This window comes from Fusarium graminearum, chromosome 1 (assembly GCF_000240135.3).
Source record: "Fusarium graminearum PH-1 chromosome 1, whole genome shotgun sequence".
NCBI lineage: Eukaryota > Fungi > Ascomycota > Sordariomycetes > Hypocreales > Nectriaceae > Fusarium > Fusarium graminearum.
Genome location: NC_026474.1, coordinates 6,290,912 through 6,311,541, shown reverse-complemented (window position 1 = coordinate 6,311,541; position 20,630 = coordinate 6,290,912). Strand labels below are relative to the sequence as shown.

Sequence of the window (20,630 nt, the reverse complement as noted above, 5' to 3'; positions counted from 1 at the left end):
CGTCGTGAAAGCAATACTGTGTGAATGCGTGACAGACCCTTGACTCACTCTGAAATCTACCATGACGCTCTGTGGTTTATTTCTATTTTTGTTCAAGGAAGAGGAATGGAAGCCCAATACTCACCGCGGCATACTAGCTATCAAGCTCTTGTGGATGCAGCGGTCCATCATCATGGCCACATAACACCTGGAAGTCTGACAAGTTGCCATGTGTAGTTTTTGACACTCGTCAAACTGTTGTCGTGGCATCTTGTGTTGACCGTGCAAGCCACATTATATTGGTCACCCATGCCAGTTCCACTCAGCAATGCATGAAAGTAGTGTTCGGAGTCAATTGTTCAATAAATCATTATTCAACCAATCATTATTCTAAACTTTACTTGCAGTGTGTCTTTAAGGTTTTTATACGACTGCCTCATGATCCCGGATATACATTTGTATACCTTGTTATCTATATGTATAACATCTGTGTACGTCGAGAGAATGCTATATACTATCAGTCTTGGCAGAGAAGAGAGTACTGACCTCAGTGGTATTTCCCCAGAAAAGAAACGGTAGAGAGGACACCATAATGCCTTGCAATGATTTCAAGAGCGAATATATTGTATATGCCAGTACAGACATAAAGCGCCAATATGTACATTCTCGGCGGGTATCATATGTGTGTCTCGAGAGGTTATACGAAGTGCCTACTCAAGTCAAATTAGAAACCTTGCAACAGCCATATACGCATGTGACAAGCTACTAGGTACAAAGTCAGCGAACATTGATTTAAATCCAAGATGACCATGTTTAATTGGCTCTAAACCCATCTGTCTTTTAAGCTGTTGGTTGTTCCCCAGTGTAATTTCTCTTTTATTTGTCTAGACCGGGGTACATTATGTGACATTTCATGATCGACCCATTCCCCATGATTGGATTGGATTGCTCGTGTCTAATGACTTTGGCAAGCATGCTCTAGCAGTACAGATGTCGAGAATTCCTGCAAATCAATATCTGTGTGACTCGGAATCACCAAATAAAAACACAGTATAATCCTCTCAGATGGCAACCAGTTATTTATTCCTGCCAGGATTCGCATCCCATGAAACATGGAGGAGTCGAAATGGACTTTTGGCTTATCGTCGGTTAGGATTGCCGTGGGTCTGGCGAAAAAGGTGGGCAGTACAAAGCAAGGGCTGTGTGGCAGAAGCCTGCTAGGCCAAGTCTGTTGGCTGGTTTTGGTGGTACCCCTCTTCAAGCTCAGCTCTGGGTCTCCGTCTTTCCCGCTTCAAAGTGGACCGCAGCGGGCAGGCGCAGGCACCTGGCCTGGCCGTAGGTCAGTCACATCGAGTACCTCATACCTCACTTTACTTGATTCAATCTGGCGCTACCTCTAACCTGTCGGGCAAACGAACTTGCCGATATTATACAAGAGTTTGTTTGCTTATCTTTTCTGTGAATATCGTACTTCGACCTTTCATTCACGGGCGCATAATTTCCACTTGATTCAGCTTTGACGCTTTGGGCCAACTAGCAAGCTCTCATGCCCTGTCACTGCGACTCGAAACCCATCATTGCGGCCATGAACGCGACTGTTCCTTACTGTGCGACTTGATCTCGGTTTCATTTGCGATAGACTCAATAGGCCTTCTCCGGAGCAACGGGCGCGACCTACCAGAGCTCTCAAAAGGCGGAATAAGACTTCCTCACGGATTCTTGAAACCACCAGTCTTGCGCTGGCGCAGCCCTCTCGCCTTTCTAACTTGCTCAGATGCTTGTCAGCAATCAACTCAATATTTTGATACCCAGCGTAGCCGCCAGCCATGCCATTTGACCAACAGGCCATGCTCAGCCGCCATTTACCAGTGTCCTTCGTCCTGCATTTTCAGTCAGTTTTGTTTCTTCGCCAATATACCCCGTTGTCATGTTGCCTCTCCTTCAAAACCCCTCTCCTGCGATGACGCCGCCGCGGTCCAACTTCGATGCCACCATATTTCCGAATCACGACGCCTCCTCATTCAGTGACCACCACCTCCATAATGTCGCATCGCCGTATCAACAGTCATTTGCAATTCGCACGTCTCGACCCCAACGGCTCAACAACTCATTTGGCTCTGCTTTTTACCCGCAACGCCAAGAATATCACCTCAGGCGAAAGACTCCCAACGGGACCATCGATGCCGGTTATGACGGATCACCATCGCCCTTCTCTCATGGTCCTCCACCTCCAAAACATCTATTTCAGCCTCGGTCGGCAATTTCTACAGCGTTCCCTCTTGCCAGCCCGTCAATACACCACCCTCGATTCACCACTGAAATAGACCATCACCATTCACCCTCAGCCGTTAACAAAGGGTTTGACGACCATCTACAAGCCCGTTCCAGATCCTCTACTTGGGCTTACGCGGGTGATGCCGCACCGCACCACGGCGCATTTCCTGGCAACTATTATGCCTTTCATCAACCTGAAGCGCAGTTTAACCCATATGGTCAACCCGAGGCGTCTGGGTTCCCAAACCTTTACCAACCAGTGATACGAGCTCACGAATACAACGTCAGGGCATTCTGTCCGCCCCCGGTTGTCATGAACGAATCGTTGCCTTTTGGTCAACCAGCCAGTCATATGCCCTGGAATTTCCACGCCCAGTCCGGCGTTCTCCCCAGACATGTTCAACAGCAAGGTCCTCGCCATTTCCAGCATCATGCCGTTCATGGGATCGCACGTCCATCTTCGTTTTCTCATGTTGTTGAAGCGGAACCCCATGGCCACACCGGCAATGACTTGGGAATGCCCATTCAATCACATACCAGAACTGCTCATATGAGTAACCCGCAAGGGTTCAGAGAGAAGGTAGTCTTGCAGGCCCACAAGGTTTATATTGACCTCCTAGCGTGCACTCAGGCCATCCGAAAACCAAATGCGACCAAAAGTGCAGCAGGAAATACTACATCGCCAAGGCTTCTCGTTTACCCCAAGCCTCCGAAACCATCTTTGAGGATCTCAGAGGCAGCTCTCGGACACGAGTTTGCACCTTTCAGGCCGCCTCAAGAAAATGAACACTACCAGGGATACAGCAGCAGGAGACATTCGGCACATAACTTCTATGGGTCCTCCAACAGTTACTTACCCATGGGAAATACGACTCCATTCACGGCAGCCAAGTCTACGTTGGAAGTGCTCAGTAATCTCTGCGAACAGAGTAGCTGGGGTTGGATTGATGGAATGATGTTGGGAGGATGTCTGCACTATGGTCTGGAACAATATCAAGAGGCACTGGAATGGTTCTCGAGAATTCTTGCCCTTGACTCGAGGTAAACATCTTCTCCTACGTGAACTGTCAAGTGGCTGTTCATTAGTCTAACTCTTTCGCAGCGATGTCGAGGCAATTACGAACAAAGCCGCCACTCTTTATTGCCTTAATCGTCAAGATGAGGCCGAAAAACATTGGATTCGAGCTGTCGAGGTGCAACCCAGTTATCTAGAAGCTGTTGAGCACCTGGTTGGTCTGCTATACAAGAAACGCAGTAAGGAAGCCGTTGATATTATCGACCATGTCCAGCGCGCTCTAAGAATCTCTTCGGTATGTAGCTCGCAACATAAAGCCGGTATCGATCGGCCAGCTTCCAGAAATGACCCCATGCAGACTGTTCCGGTTTGCGGTCACCAAATAACTAATACAACACAGGTACAAGATCAACGACATGGGCCTCAGAGCCAAGTAGCAAAGACTCCTGGCTTTGCATCAAGTGGTTACGCACTGCCCGCAAAAGAGAATGGGCGCATACTGGCTCTGATACATGCAAAGGGAACCATGCTCTACAGTCTTAAAGAAATCAACAGGGCATCAGAAGCATTCGAGGAGGCCGTGTTGATCAGCGTTGGTCGTCGAATGACTGGCATACAGGATCTTGTTCGTCAAATTCAGACAGCGTTGTCGCCAAATGAGGGTTTCGCATCGAACGGACAAGTCGGGTACAACACGCGGCCCTTGTTACTTCCCCCTGAGCGTGCTCGTCACACTGCACAACTAGTTTTCGGTGGCACTGGAGCTCTACCAGGGCTACAGCATGTGCCTGAAGGCTCAACTAAGAGAGCGGCCGTACAGACCACAAGCAACTCGCTATTGTCACTGGCAAAGATATTTCAGGACTCCTTATCGACTGGGCAAGGGGCACCAAATATCCTGCGACGCCCTTCGGGGGTTGAAGATATCCTAGCCCTCTACTATCTATCTTTGTCCCTCCAGGAAAGTCCTTCTACAGCCAACAATGTCGGTATCCTCCTTGCTGGCGTGCAACAAGCTACATCCAACCCCCCAAGGCCAAATATGGATGCTCTCTCTCATCCAGGCATTCCTGGAATTGTGCCAGGAAGCGGCCTGGCGTTGGCTCTGGCATATTACCATTACGGCCTGCGTCTTGATCCCAAACACGTACATTTACATACCAATCTGGGAAGCTTACTCAAAGACATCGGACAATTGGACCTGGCTATCCAAATGTACGAACAGGCGGTATCATGTGACGGGACCTTCGATATCGCCCTGACTAACCTCGCCAACGCTGTCAAGGACAGGGGGCGCATCAACGATGCAATCTCGTACTATAAACGGGCAGTCAACTCAAATCCCGACTTCGCCGAGGCTGTTTGCGGTCTCTCTACCGCTCTCAATTCGGTTTGCGACTGGAGGGGCCGAGGTGGGGTCATACTCAAAGGTGGGAAGTATGATCGATGGCATGTTGATGACGATGGTCAACTTATCGATGCTCGAGCTACTGGGCATGATGATGGTCTCGTCAGCCGTGTTATTCGCACCATCAATCGTCAGTTGAGTGAGGCATCGCATTGGGGGCGTGGTGTTCTCGACGATAACCGCATCGCTGCTTTGGCGCAACAGATTCAAGATCTTGGCCTGGGCGCAGCACATGAGGTTCAGCAAGACCTGGCAAAGTGGAAAAACCAGCGATGGGAGGGCGCGCGCGTGGTTCGCTTGATAGAGCGTGCGACTCGTGCAACTCAATGGAAGTGGTATCGTGATCGTTACATATCTGGTAGCCAAGCACCCGCTCGGTATACTCGGCTTCGTTTGCCCAACGGACTCGCAGTACCTTCAGCGCCTACGGTCCTGCCCTTCCACACATTCACGTGTCCCCTATCTGCAAAAGACATACGACTCATTTCCCAGCGCAATGGAATCCGAATATCCTGCTCCACGCTGCGATTGCCATGGCTACCTTCGACGGTTTATCCTCCGCCTCCTCCCCCAAACCCTCATCTAAACATTGGATATGTATCATCAGACTTTAACAATCACCCTCTCGCTCACCTGTAAGTCTTCCCAATATCATGTGTATGTATACAAAAATACTAATCGCTTTTGGATCTTTCCAGAATGCAATCGGTATTTGGATTCCATGATCCCCAACGTGTGCGCGCATTTTGCTATGCTACGACGGCGAGTGATCGGTCTGTCCATCGACAGCAGATCGAACGTGAGGCCCCTGTATTTCGCGACGCCAGCAGTTGGCCTGCAGACAGACTAGTCGAACAGATCGTTAGCGATGAGATTCACGTACTTGTAAATCTCAACGGTTACACACGAGGAGCTCGTAACGAGGTCTTTGCCGCACGACCTGCGCCAGTCCAAATGTCATTCATGGGCTTTGCCGGTACATTAGGTGCTGAATGGTGCGATTACATATTAGCAGATAGCACAGCCATTCCTCCCGAGACCCTGCGACCCTGGCGTGGAAACTCAAAGGTTACCGACGTGTTCCAAGATGAGACGGAGGGTGAAGGAGAGGATTGGATGTACTCGGAGAACATCATATTCTGCCGAGATACGTTCTTCTGCTGTGATCATGCCCAATCTTGCGACGCAGGTGAACGGTCGATCACCTGGGAACAAGAACAGCAACGTCGCTGGAAGATGCGAAAGGAAATATTCCCTGCATTGGCCGATGACACTATAATCATGGGCAACTTCAACCAGTTGTATAAGGTAGGATACCAACACCCAACGTATTTCTTGAATTTGTTACTAACTCGTCAAGATCGAACCTACTACATTCAGAACATGGTTACGAATACTGGCGCAGGTTCCGAAGGCGGTGATATGGCTTCTCCGATTTCCCGAACTAGGAGAAGCCAACCTGCGGCGGACAGCAAAGGAATGGGCCGGGGAGGAAGTTGCCAGCCGCTTGTTGTTTACTGATGTTGCGCCAAAAAGTCAGCACATCTCAAGGGCCCGAGTGTGCGATTTGTTTCTCGACACCCCAGAGTGCAATGCTCATACAACAGCGGCGGATGTTCTCTGGTCAAGTACGCCTTTACTCACGCTTCCTCGTTATCCATACAAGATGTGCTCTCGAATGGCGGCATCAATCCTCAAAGGTGCCCTGCCAAAATCGGACGAAGGTCGACAGGCCGCAGCCGAACTGATCGCCGGCGATGAAAAGGAATACGAGCAGCGTGCAGTCAAGCTTGCCAACCAGCTCAGTTACACCATATCAGCGAGCGGCTATGGTCAGGGGGAGGGTCGTCTGGCCGAGATTCGCAAGTTGTTGTGGGAAAGCAAGTGGCACTGCGGACTATTCAACACCAGAAGATGGGTTGACGATGTCGAGACGGCGTATGAGGAAGCATGGCGGCGATGGGTCGCTGGCGAAGGTGGTGATATCCATCTATGAACAAGGTCGACGGGCGTGATTTTACTTGATAATGGCATGTAACGAATGGTCGTCAGACCAGGGGACATGGCGAGAAGCCTGTCTGGCGTTTTGAACAAGCAAGGAGCTGCATGGATAAGCCACGGCATGTCACGATGGGTCTGGCTAGGACTGGCGTTTGGGGCATATTTTCATATCTCAAGATTCGAAGGTACGGCTAGGCATTGTCGCTCGTGGCAAGCTGAGGGATGGGTTCTTGTGTGTGTATCTGAAAGTCCCATTTCATTGCCACCCGTTGCGTTGCCCGGTTATGGAAGCGAACAACCATCAAGGTCGATGCCGACTAATCCACTTTATTTGGGACGACCCAGAAGTCTGGGTGGACAAAAGCATAACTACCCTGCCACTTGCAACCGATAATGTCTGCATATGTTGGCGTTTTTGTGTCAATTGCAGTTCTGTGTACCTATCCATGCTATCAAACTACTGACCAAAGCAGTCAGGTAAGACGTAAGTGTTTGTAGTAATCACGCTTGCACGCAAGGAGGGTCGATGATCAAGAGATGGACTCGGCAGTGTAAAGAAAGGGTCAGTCAGGATCAACCATTAAATCTGGTGGTGAAGTTTCAGGTAAGTACAAAGGTATAGGGTGGGTGGGTGGCCTCCTATCGACAAAACAAAACACGACACACACATTCGGTAGAGGTTACAGAAACAGCTGGGTCAGAGAAGAGGAGAAACTGTAAAAGGAAAATGATGTGACCACATCCGAGCTGAATCAGGGTACCTAGCGAGGAAACTGTGCAACACGACAGGGGAAGAAGACGTGCTATTGGACAAGCGAGATGTCAACTGAGAAAGCAGCTGAGCTGAGCTGAAAGCCGTTGTCTGTTTCTCTTGGCGTAATCCCAAAAAGGCTTAGTACTTCAAGGGAGGCTGGACGCCACAACGTCTTTTCCCTCTTGTGTTTGGTGTTTAGTGGCCGAGGTTCACCTGGAGTCGGGAGAGTGCCAGGTTGGATTAGGGGTTCCATCAACGGTCTGAGCGGGGAGGGACTATTGGCAATATCGTCATCTGCCCTGCCCACCAGTAATCTATCCCCTGATCCGAGCAGTATTTTCTAGAGTCGTATATAGGAGGTATGGAGAGGGGATAGACAGAGAGTTCTTATGACAACAGAAGCCTGCTGAAACGTTCAACAACCGAGAGAGGAACTACCCGGCAATTGGGGTACAATGGAAGATCATCTGGGAAACACAGCCCTCTCTCTCCCTCCCTCCCCTATTCACAGCAGTGCATCCACGACCAGGGGAGCGAGTCAGATGTCGTCACTCAAGGCAGATGGGAGGATCCAGTTGGTTGAGACGATGAGTTGGGTGGTCCTCCCTTATGCCTGAGCGTTTTGCGCTGTGATCCCGAATGCGTGGGCTGATCTGAGCTCAACGGACGCCAATTGTCAATCTTGCCTTGTCGACTTGCAGGGCCTACCCAGTTCGAGCCTAGCCGCGCCCGTTTTTGTTTTGTTTCGTTTCGTTCTTTGGTAGTGGTTCCCTACTAAACCATGACCCTTGCTCGCTCTGATCCTGATCCTGGCCATGGCCATGTTGTTATTCTCCGCATCTTGGAGAGACCTTGACGGCTTGACGGGGGCGGGCTATAATAGCAAACGTTAGCATGTACTCTAGGGGGAGAAAAGAAAGGGTAGGAAGCGATAGGGTCTCATGGTTCTCGCTGTTTAGATTTACAATTAGACGGAATACGACATTTGCCCTCAGATCTTCTAGATGGGGGATGGCAGCAATCTTATTTTGACATGATAGTGCAACGGTGGGTGATCAGACGAGTCAGGTATTGGAAGGTCACCGTTACCAGGGATTAGCACAAGTAGGGATACCCTTAGATATATTTATGCTTGGTAGCAGGTAGCTCATGTGCTGTCCTATTTCTCAATCAAAGTAAGGTGAGGGTCGACCAAGGCAATCAGCCAGCCAGCCAGTCAGTCGTCGTCGATGCACTCACCTGTTCCCGATTTGCATATAAATGAATGCATCTGCCTCAACTGGGACAGAAAAAGCACGGGCGCATCATCAATATCACCATCACCATCACCCTCATCGTAAACTCCCTGAGCCAAGCCAAGCCGAACAGCTTCGGAGGTTTACTGTCAAGAGGTCCGACGTGGTATGTAGTATTGGTAAATGGCAGAAGCGTTGCAATGAACTCCACCGATCAGCCGGGACGCCCAAGTTGCCGCAAGCCCAAGTTGAGCGTATTGACTGTACGGTAACCCATGCTTGTGGGAGCAGACCAGAGCAGAACAGAACAGAACAGCGCAGCGAACGCCATAGCGTTCTTGAAGCCCGAAGATCCCAAGCTCGTGGCTCAAGACAGAAGCCACCCGTTGTCGATGATCGCCCTACCTTTGACCCTGGTCCTAACCGTTCCATTCTCTCCGCTAGAGTGTCTATGCGCAGACTGAAAAGGTCCACAGCACACGCGCTGGCAGCGATGGCGACGGTGAGGCCTGGAATCGTGGTAGCGTGGGTCATTGGCGTTGAAACGAAACGACTCAGTTTGATCAGCTAACTAACAGTCACTTTAATTGCCATGTGCTCCGTGCAATCCATATACTGGGTTATATAACACTACTTACGATCGGAAGCATTTGTTTGTGCGCTGGTGGTGGTTGGAAACAGGTCCAATGTATCTGTACTCTGTACTCGGTATGAGCAATGCAATGTCATGCCGAGTCTTGCACGCCAAGTCTGTATAAAGCACTATAAGCACAGCTAGAGCGACAAAAGTTCTCACCGGCTCTTTCCAGCGTGAAGATCGCAGAAGAGGTTTGTGATGTATCGTGTGAAACAAGCACTTGAGTGCATCCGTCCACTAAGGCCAAGCAGTGGTGCGAATGTAGACAGGAAAGCTTACGTACATGGACCTATCAAGAAAGAAATGGGTCTTGTCATTGTTTCCTGGTTATTGCAAAGTGAAAGAGTGAGTGTTCGATGGTGAAAGTCCGGAGTCAGAGCAAATCTAGAGGGTCAGAGCCTACAAGATGAAAATGTGAAACCTGCAATCAAGTCTGCTTGGTGGACAAGATACTTTCCTAATGCGACAGATGATTCTAGGCAACCAGGAAAACAGAGGCAGGAATTGGAAGAGTGGTTTCAGTGGCTTGGCTTGACGGCAAAGTCCGAGAGAGTTGGGCCGATGACTGACAGCCATGGCTATGGTTATGTGAACTGTCACTTTGGTCATCAAGTAGGTTGACCAGTTAATACCGGGCAACGCTATACCCGTCTACATGGCCTCTCCATCAATAGGAAGGAGAGGGCTTGTCGGTTACTGGGTGCGTTGGACGATGAGGAGAAAACAGGAGCCAACATTGCAACCCATGAAGCTTAACGTGCACGCTCAACAGGATGTGGTTACGTTAGCATGCACTGTTGTTCACCTGCCCAGGTATTGAGTTTGTTTTATGAGTAATTGTTGGTCCATTGGCAAAGCCTCCCTTGACGAGGCCAATGTCAAGTGTGTTGTTATGCCGACTGATAGTCATGTGAGTCGATATTGCCGGGCAAGGACCGTTTACAGATGTTTGTGTAAGTGTACACACAGTGTATACTGCGTTTGCGTTTGCCTTGGAGCGAGACTCTGGAGTTTGTTGGCATTCCACGCAAGGTATTGCGACGCGACGGACCCGTAGAGAGGCCGGGTTTTCTTCCATGACATTGGTTGCGACAGTGATAGCGACAGTGGCAGGGTCAATAGATAGTCGAGCCGAGTCGGGTCGAGTCGAGTCGAGGCCAAAGGATTACTACTACTACTGCTACTACGGTTCGAGACGGGTATCCGCAACAGAGAGTACGGACGAAGGAAAGAGGGTATTCATCGCATCCGGCCAACGCTTTGAACCAACCAACCAACAGCAATGGCGATAGCCACAACGAGATTAATGGCGACAGTTGACAGTAACAGCAACAGTACCGGTAAGAGTGATAATTAAAGTGACATCCAGCAACAATAACAACAACATCTTCTTTTCTACCTACTCTACTCTGTATACCAGTACTCATTCATTACCTTCCATATCGCTTTGACAACAGCGGGTCGAGGCGCTTAACCAATCCCGTCACGAGATGAGACCTTGTAGTTGAGTGATGGTAGGGTTCACCCCTCCACTGAAGGTTAAAGTATCCACTGGCTCCAAAGATGGATACGTAAGGACCGGGTTCGGGCAGTTCAGGTCGATTCCTTTTTAACTTCACGCCCTGTGGAGATCTACGGACTTTAGCACACCCCCAACCACACACCATCTTCCTCACACCTCGATTGATTTGACATAAACCCAGATTCACGCCCCCCCTGGTCAAGAGCGCCACTATGCAGCGTGCCTAGTGCAAACCAGATCAGGTTCAGTTCATTTCAGGTCACCTTCAGTGCAATGCAATGCAGTAAACTCGACAGCGGACAGAGGCAGAGCTATCCTGGTGGCAGATCAAGAAACTTTGTTGACCGGGGTGCCAGAAAGCCAAAGCTACCAGAAGCCATGGAAACTAGCCAGAAGCTCGGTCGGCCACTCCTTCACATCGTACGCCCCTTCCCTTTCTCTTCCTCACACCGGGTGTCACGACGTTCCTTTTCCCCATACATTGCACACGCTTCATACTTTGCTTCCGCCCCATCTATCCTATCCCAATCCATCCATCGATCCATTATCCTTCCTCTCTCACGGATATTTTATCACCCTACCTCCCTCCTTCTGAATCAAGATCTCTTCCCCTGAGCCTCATCTCATCTCAACTCAACATAACTTAACTCAACTTCACAACTCTATATTCAAAACTTTGCTCTTCATCTTGCCCTATCAAGCAAGACTTAACTCTAATCTTAATCAACAAAACACAAACCAACCAGCGTACAAAATTTTTATTATTTTTACCTTTGCTTGTCCTATATATTGGACAAGGTCACCACCCCCAAAGACTCTCTCTCTCTCCCACAACACAACCACTTCGTCTTCATCACACACAGCCAACATGAACACGAATTCTCCCCCTCACCGAAGAGGCCCTTGGTCCCAGCAAGAGGATCATCATCTAATGACCCTCGTTCATGAACACGGCCCTCTTAACTGGGTTCGCATCGCCCAGAGCCTGTCTTCCAGAACACCAAAGCAATGCCGCGAGCGTTTCCACCAAAACTTGAAGCCAACCCTCAACCACGAACCCATCTCACCTGAGGAGGGTGCCCTCATCGAACAACTCGTAGCACAGATTGGAAAGCGTTGGGCCGAGATTGCCCGCCGCCTCCATGGACGAAGTGACAATGCTGTCAAGAATTGGTGGAATGGAAGCCAAAACAGACGCCTGCGATCCGACCGTCGCCGTGCCACCCAGGGCCATGATGACTTCTATTCTGCAAACCGACATGGACTTACTATCTCGACAACACCATGCCACCAGATCCCAGGATCACACCTGTCGCCCATCTCGGGTCCTATCACGCGCCACCCTGTTGGATCATGGGTTGAAGCTCCTCTTCCTTCGCCTTGTTCATCCGAGTCCGCCGAATCCGAAACTGGATCCAACTACACCACATCACCAGGTCACCACTCTGTCAATCTCTACAGGCCTGTTGAGTTGCCGCCTCTCCGCGGTCACTTCTCCAGCCGTGTTGATCCCAGACTTCCAAGGGCTGATTCCAGACTCCCAAGCATCAGCACCACCACTCTCTCCTCCTACGAGGATAGACAGCCTATGGTACGAAGCGAGTACAAGCCAGCATTGCCTTCACCATACGGCATCCCAGGACAAAGACAGCTGCCGACTGCCCCGAACTCGCCGGTGCAGCATCAGTCCCAGTCCCAGCCCCAGTCTCAAACAAAACCTCGCTCACAACAGGACTCTCGCATGCAACTGCATTCTCTGTTGGGTTAGGTGCTTGACTCAAACGGGCACGACAGCTACACCACGTGCTGAGCTGTACATGGCGGAAGAATTGGCAGGCAAACAAGATTTTTGAATTTGATCAAGGAAAGATACCAGGCGTTTCCAGGTACGGGTACGGAGTCAGGTGCAAACATGGTTGTATGTTGTGCATCGTATGCATCACAATATGGCAAAGGGCCGAGCCATGAGTTTATGCTTTTAGCGCTTTTTTCCAGAATCAATATTATCTAATGAACTCAAACTTGATCCATTTGGTGGTTGGCTATCACTGCGACCTGTGACCTGTGACTGAGATGCGTCGTCGAATAATCAACCTTTCCGTTTGTGAAGTTCGCAGTACTACAAGGTACCACGAACGGACGACGTTTATCTAAGTACCGAACTGGTTACCCGTTCGGATACGACCGTGCAATGGGCGCATTGTCCAAAAGCCTTGACAAACGCACAATCCAACTAAAATGACTGGCAGGAAGTGACGCTGGAATGTAGCAACGCTTGGACACAAATTTAGGTACGCATACAAGGCAGATGATAACAGAGTTTGTACTGAAACATTTGAAATAGAGTTGGTTAGGTTGGCAAGCATTGTCCAACAAGAGCCCCAGCAACATGACTGGGCGACAGAACATTGTTCATGTTTGTTATCATATCCGGACTGAAATCTGTATCAGCGGTCCACTCGGTCACTTACGTCTCTCTCTCTCTCTTTTGGTACTGTAGCATGCATTGAAAACTGTAGAGGGAGAGCGACTGCGCTAGAACAAGAGAGACAGCACAGGGGATCTACGGTGATCAATTCTGTGGGGGGGAGTGACTGCATTGTCGTGAGTTCTTTTTTACTCCCTACAGATAGCAAGATCCAAATGCAAAATCTCGATTTGGCCCCCCCTGGTCCACTGTCAACAAATGGCTGAACGCATCTTTTTGAAGCCTGGCCTGGCCTGGATCAAGCCAAGCCAAGCTAAACTCGGCGCAACGCAACGCAACACACGCAGCGCAGCGCAGCATGACACAGCTCAGCTCAGCTCAGCTCCAATTCAGCTCCGGACATCGAGTTGGATGCTTCATCCCCCCATTGCCCGTTTAATGAGCCCGTTGTTGAGTTTGTTTCTGTTTTAGCTGTTGCAGGAATAGGAATCGGAAACGAGGTAACAGACCAAGAAACCTAAACATGCCATTAGCATAGCGCAATACCACCACCGTTTGGCTGGCGCCCGGGCGGCTCAGGCCCAATAGGGAACCCTTCCTTCGGGGATGGCGCTTTGATTCTGTTTCTTATTCCTGGAATACTGGTATCGATCCGTCGATCCACTAGCCAGCTACCCATACATATCCAGGTTAGCCTGCCATGCATGGGGCACGTAAAGGGTACTTTACCTGATTCGAATCTTCAGGTCGACCAATGCTGATCGATGATTGATGGAGGCATCTGCTTGCAGGCGGACTAGAGAACCGGCTCGACGGTGTCCCGAATCAAGGGACCATGAAGCTTGCGAGAGGGCTAGTCCAGAGTTGGCAACACAGCATGACCCAACCGGGAAGTTTGGCCCAAGACAGGGTTGCATCGTGTGCCGTGGGTGTGATTGTTTTCTGTCAACGCGCAACGCTTTTCCCTCCTCTCCTCCTCTCTGTGCCCCAAGGCCACGGGTATCTGGACAGAAAAGATGGAGGGGCATTGGTCATGGGTATTGGTGGAGAGATCGGGGAGCCGCCAGCAGCCCCGGGCCGTGTGCTGTAGTGAACAAATATACGTAGTATTGATCTGACCTGTCTTGTCTTGTCTTGACTTGTCTCGAGTTTGACTTGTCCCGTCTTTCTTCGCCCTTTTTCTAGTCCCCGTGCCGTTACTTTGTGCTGTTTCTTATTGCCGGCCCTTACGTAGTGATGCATAAGAGTCATGGTGATGAGACTTAGCTTGTTATTCCCGCACTCGCTCGCCCTGTTACTGATCTTTCGGACTTTTTTTCTTTACCATTAGCCTAATGTCCATTTTTGTTTCGACTCAGACATGGGTTTGGTTTGGTTTTGCTTCTTTCCATGTAGGCGCGCTCAAACCCCCCCTCGTCTTGCCTGCCTGACTCAAGTTCGAGGCAAGCCAAGACCTGGCCTGGTCAGGTCAGATCAGATCAGGACAACAGCAGACAACAACATGACCTGGCAGGCAGGCATGGCCAGGGGCAGGTTTAGGCCCAGGTCCACGCTGGTCCACGCGATAATAGCAACCGTGAGTTAAGCCTTGTTCGCAATCTTAACCGTATTTTCGTTCATTATCCAGTCGCACATTACATCTTTGCTGGAGTCGGTCACCTGTCACGTCACATCGAGCCTAAGAGGATGGCACTGCACATCACTTTGATTACCCACGCGGTCGGGTTGGGCTGGGCTGGGATGGGGTCTTGAGTCTCACTTGACACGGATTATTGTGGGCTGATTGATGCTAGCAGAGGGAAAAGAACGAATACAATCAATTGAAGAGAATAATTCACTAAAGAATACCCGTATGTCTGGGTAGGTACATCGCAATCTAACAAAAAAAGGCCGGGTCGGACAGTTTCCATCACGGTGTTCTTTACGGATACGTTACCGTTTATTAGTATATCCTGGGGCCAGCTGATGTCAGGGTCGGCACTCGAATTTGCAAGTGTCCACAAGGACGGGAGCCAATCTTGGTCTTGCTCGCTGCCCTTGCACCTTGCGCCTTGCCTGCTTGTCCATCGCCTTGGTGTCGATCCCGCACGCTGGCGAGCAGGGCAGAGCAGGCAAGGGTCGTGGCAGCGGCCGACATGCAAGTTCCGTAGCAAATTTTCCGGACCCTTGAACCAATCACTTGAGAGGGAACTTGGACCCGACAATGCAGCAATCCATGTCTTTGTCATATATGCGCATCTCACAGAGCGCGGCGGATAGGGGTTTGATGCGATTGCCATGGGAAAGATCTCCCAATCCCTCAATCTCCCTCCGACTCCAGTATGACGTGCCCCGCCGACCAACAGTCCGAATGGCTTCGGGGGAGGAAGATCTCTGTCGGCACTGAGCCTGAGCAGTCATGTCAGTATCCTGGGTATCACGTCACACAATTATGTGGTGTTGCATTGCATCCCCCCGAGTGCTGTGGTTTTTTTTTTGCCGCATCTTGGGGCCCGTGTAATCTCGGTGTAACCAGTGTTTCTATTTTCTGATCTGATCTGAACTATTCCAGGGCACTGGCTGGTTCCATGACCATGGTACAGTATGTGTGAAACCCTCGTTCATCTACGGGTAACGCAACGCAGTTGTCTGTCAACCAACGTCGCTGCCGTACAGTAGCCCCAACGGCCACCGGGAGGGGCAAAACCGAACCTAGGCACACATGAAGAAGGTGGTGGTGTTGGTCGTTGGTCGCATATACAGTACCCAGCTGGCCGAACTGTATACCTACCCTTGCTCGGGATATACAAACACCATTGACTGATTGGGTATGAGAACAAGTTGACATATCCTAGTAATTACCGCCCATACATGCGCATGCACACAACACACATGGACAAGGTCGCCATCATTCAAATTACCATGGATGCTTCTGTACGTGATATTTGGGTCAATATTTCCAGCCTCACCATCGGACTCGCCATTACCGAAAATCAGAAGCAAAAGAAAAGAAAGAAAGACGAAACCCAGCCCCAGACAAAAAAGCAACCTCAATCCATGCCACAGGGTTCTAGCAGTTGCATGCAACGCAACACATTTGCCCAAGGAAGCAAATAAACTATGGACCCTACAGCGTACCAACGTACCGTCTCAGGGGACCCTGTCCCCGAGATTCGGGTGGGTGTACAGCAAAACCTTGAACAGAGTTGCAATTTACGATGCTACTGTTACAGGGTAGTAGTGTCACCGATGAGGCGGGCTGGCCGTTTCCATACGTGTTGAACCCAGCCAGCTGAGAGCTGGAGGCAGGGTTCTTGGCGGACCGCCGATGACATTCGGGGTGGCTCACATGAAACTAGGACGTTACATTCTGTCGATGACGATTACGAAACGCATAAAGAATAGAACACTCTAAACCCAAAATTCAGGTCAAGCTAGAATAAATGAAGATCCATCCATCCATGGGTTTACAAAGGCAAAGGCAAAGGCAAAGGCAAAGCAAAAGCAAAAAAGACACACATTCATGCCATCAGAGTACCTACATGCCTGACGATAACTCTAACTGTATTGCCGGATAGTAGAATGTTACCTCACCCTGCAGTATCTCGCAATCTAGGTTGAATACGAAACGACCCAGCAGCTTGTGAATGTGTAACGCGCAACAATACTACCTACCCTACGTAGGTAGGTCGTGTAACAGTAATTATTATGCTTTACTTGCTTGGACATGTCTATTAACCGCCGTTGTATCCCGACTGAAGCAGGCCCGTACTAAGGTGGGAGGCCCCCGTGGGTTAGTTGGTTATTTAGCAGGTATGTGCTGTAACTAGCAGGTCAATCAATCATGGTCCGGCCCTCTTTTAAAAATTGCATGCCTCAGCAACATGGGCTTTTCAAAATACCCTCATCCTGGCTGAACCTACCTACCTAGATGGATTGCGATCTTCAACCGCCTAATTAAAAGATGACTATATCCTTGGTCAGGCAGATCGCATTTGCATTGCACTGCACACCCCTAACTAAACAAAGATTCTCCCATGATTCATAACTCTTGCCTATGGAGCGATGTAACTCGGTTCAATTGAATTCAGTTCAATTTTCGGATCAGGATAGAATAATCAATAATACCAATCGCCCATCATGGTCTGGGTATCTGAGACAGGGCCAGATGACCCATATATATCGGTGGTAAAGGTACGTACTGCCCGGGATTTACAATTTTAACTACAGCAAAACGGCAGTCTCAACGGTTTCTTTCTTTGCGATTAGTGATCGCCAGGGGTCTTGGGCGACTGCCTGCCAGCCCTGGGGGAGGTCTATCAGTGCGTGTCACGTCACAGAAGTCTCAGTCTCAGTGTCTTCGTTCGTGAATGTTTCTTGTGCTCGGAAGAAGCTTGGGCCCTCTCCCGAAGAATTTCGGGCGCCCGTTGCGCTTCGGTCCTGGGGAGGGTTGGAGGGTCATTGGCTTGTCTGACTCTGATCTGCCATCAAGTGGACCGTCGCCAATCATACTGCACCCTAGTACCTTGTAGAGAGAATGATCTTCCTTGATTACCATCTGGGTCCCTGTTCTTACCCTCGTTCTTATCCTTGTAGCCTTATCCCTGCCCATGTCGTTGTCGTTCATGTCCACGTCCGTATGCCCCTGTCAAGCTGATGCCTTCCCTGGTGCTTCCACCGTTCTGGTCTCCTGTCACTGAGACATGCACGCTTTGGCATTCTGCTGTTCGTAGCGGAGTGGCTTTGCTGTAGATGGACGATCAGACCGTTGCCGATCGGGCCCATTGTTTCCATATTATCCAGCCAGGTGTCAAAACAAAGCAAGGGTTCATTTCTGGCACAAACACTAATCATCACAGACGACGGAGTACGAACTGATCTGATCTGTCCTGTCCTGTCCTGATCCGTTGGTCCTATCCTATACCGTACCGTCGGTTGCCTGTACCTGGAGCCAGAACCATTCCTTTGGTCGGCCAGGTTCATCATTAGCACCCCTTCACTTGGCCGTTTGCGCGACTCAGATTCTCACAACAACCTTGGAAATTGGCTTTTCTTCCCCTTGACGCTTCGGGCTTCATCAGAAAACGGTTGAGGCTATCGTCGTTCTATCGACACATCGACCACTGCTTGTGGCTTAGGGCGTGCCACTATTTTACTGACATCGAGTCAGCCACAGATGGATGCTCATCAATGACAATGACAATAACCCATGATGCCAAATATCTTGGCTCGATTTGGACCAAGGCGCAAGGGTCATGAATCCGGCTAAGAGGTTCCACTACCGCTCCCGCTCACCGTTGGCTATATCGACCCCCCACCCTAGGTCTGGTTTCCCCCCTAACTTGCTTTGTTTTAGCGGATCAGAGATGACTCTTGCTGGGAGGCCCCTGACCCTGACCCTTGATCCTGAGCTTGAGCCTGACCTGGCGCTGGCGCTGGCGCTGGCGTTGACGTTGGCCCTCACAGGCTCACTCTAGTCCTCACTAGAGAGTCAAGAGTCAGAACTGAGCCCTCTCCAAGACTCGTCTGTGTCGTGCTCCTTGTCCGTTCTTATCCCAGCTGCCCCAATTTAGGCTCTCTTCTCTACCCGCCCTACAACCAACACTCCCTACCGCTGCCGCCGCCGTACTGGGCTGAACTGTACTGATTGTAATCAACAAGGGCCGTTGCGATGGTCTCAACCCGGATGGTGGGTAGGTTCCATTGCACCGCACCTCATCTCATCCCATCTCATCTCCCTGGTACAACGAAAAAAAGGAACCTGCTGCATGATGCATGCATACACAGATCCTTCCGAGTAATGTACGATCTCTCGCACATTTTGCCCCCAAGTTGCGGCGATTCATCGTTGCCATCGGCCGTTGCTGTAATTGCAGCATCATAACCTTAATACTGTGGTTCTCTGGGTGCGTCATGACGATCATTTCCGTACGATAGATAGGTCGACCGTCTACGATCTCTCCGTCGCCCATCAACGGAGAACGATCGTACACACTGCAGAACGTGTGCTGGCAAGCTAGAGAGCCTTGCATTAAGCTGCATGCGAAAATCCCCATCGCACAGCATCTACGTGTTCAAAAATCCTTACACATAGTATTCGACTCTCATTCCATGTTTCTTTGTTCTCCTTGCATCTTTCCTTTTTTGGTAGTGATGATGACAGGATGGTGGATCAATATTATCATACGACAGACGATTAAGCAAAGGGTAAACTTTATCTCGTAGACTACGAGATGCAACGCCCTGAATTAACAACGATCTTCTTAGGTATGTATTTGTCCCCAACACACGTGAGAATAGACTACCGTAGTAGGGGATCGTTTTTCACTACTAGGTCAGCACATGTGCCATCTCAAGAACTGCTACTGCGGTTTATTCCCAAGACAGTAGATTCTGTTGGTGTTTCTAACCCGAATTTGTGAGGCTAATAGATGCTACGTCTGCTTTTTGCATATGTGACAAATTCTTCAATTGGCTTTACGACTAGAAGCATCCAGACGGGAACCAACTATGCAGTTGGGAAGCCGTGCAGAGGTAGGCGCCTCGACGCTGAAATAAGGACGGCAGGGAGAAGGCATCCAATTGAATCAAGGTGAGCGAACAAAAAGAGAAACCTACACAAACGGATTTGGGAGTCGACGGTTGAATTCAAGTGTTTCTCTCTCTGTCTACCCGACTTTCTAACCAAGAGGAGAGAGGGGTGTTCGAAACGGGTTGAACTGGAGGGACGGGCTGGTGCAAGACTCAACGAAGGCAACCTCATCAGCCAGTCACCAGCCATAGCTCGACCTTAGGGAGATAGGGCGGACCCAGAGATCTGGTTTTAGCGCTTTCGCTTATCGACTCGGGGGATCGGGGATGGCGAGTGCAGAAAGGTGCCCGAAAGTGCAGGGCCACTTCTCGATCCGCCACCGCTAGTCATGTCTTAGTCAGCTCACTGCTCACAGAGGCACCCCCTAACATTTTGGGCCATCTCGTCACATCACATCACATCCGTCACACATTTCAATCACACTTCACGCCCAGCTAATACTGGGCAGGATATGTATCAAGAAACCTTATCCATTTCTATCAACGTTGGCCGATGATCCCTCTGAGAACGGACAAACTCGTCACCAACGGTTCAGTTACACATTCATTCGTTCCGACTGACGTAGGTATGCACAAGTTGCCATCTCACGCATTCTCCAATCGTCCAGTCCAAGATCATCGGGGTTGCGTCCAATGCTCAGCCATGGCAATGTCTTAATGGCCATCACCAGCCTGCCAGCACACAAAACCAAGGCTCCAATCCCTACTACCCAAAACAAGGCCTTGACAAATTCAACAGACAACATCGAGAGCGAACCACGCATTCCTCTCCAGTCCAGGCACAACCGTAGACTTTATTAGGCTATC

At 50.0% G+C, this 20,630-nt stretch overlaps 3 protein-coding genes across 3 annotated transcripts; all 3 read left to right on the top strand.

The window, feature by feature from the left end:
- Positions 1 to 1,091: 1,091 nt before the first annotated feature.
- Positions 1,092 to 6,672, top strand: FGSG_01916 (uncharacterized protein; the record flags this gene model as incomplete). Its single annotated transcript, XM_011319464.1, has 7 exons — positions 1,092 to 1,314; positions 1,824 to 3,294; positions 3,356 to 3,563; positions 3,669 to 4,967; positions 5,169 to 5,311; positions 5,375 to 5,984; positions 6,082 to 6,672. 7 exons carry the CDS (start codon positions 1,092 to 1,094, stop codon positions 6,670 to 6,672), a joined length of 4,545 nt encoding a protein of 1,514 aa, XP_011317766.1.
- A 2,019-nt stretch (positions 6,673 to 8,691) lies between these two features.
- FGSG_12027 (uncharacterized protein) lies at positions 8,692 to 9,237 on the top strand (the record flags this gene model as incomplete). Its single annotated transcript, XM_011319463.1, has 1 exon — positions 8,692 to 9,237. One exon carries the CDS (start codon positions 8,692 to 8,694, stop codon positions 9,235 to 9,237), a length of 546 nt encoding a protein of 181 aa, XP_011317765.1.
- Positions 9,238 to 11,657: 2,420 nt separating this feature from the next.
- On the top strand, positions 11,658 to 12,818 carry FGSG_01915 (uncharacterized protein). Its single transcript, XM_011319462.1, has one exon. The coding sequence runs from the start codon at positions 11,694 to 11,696 to the stop codon at positions 12,591 to 12,593; it is 900 nt and encodes a 299-aa protein (XP_011317764.1). The 5' UTR covers positions 11,658 to 11,693; the 3' UTR covers positions 12,594 to 12,818.
- The last annotated feature ends 7,812 nt before the right edge of the window (positions 12,819 to 20,630 follow it).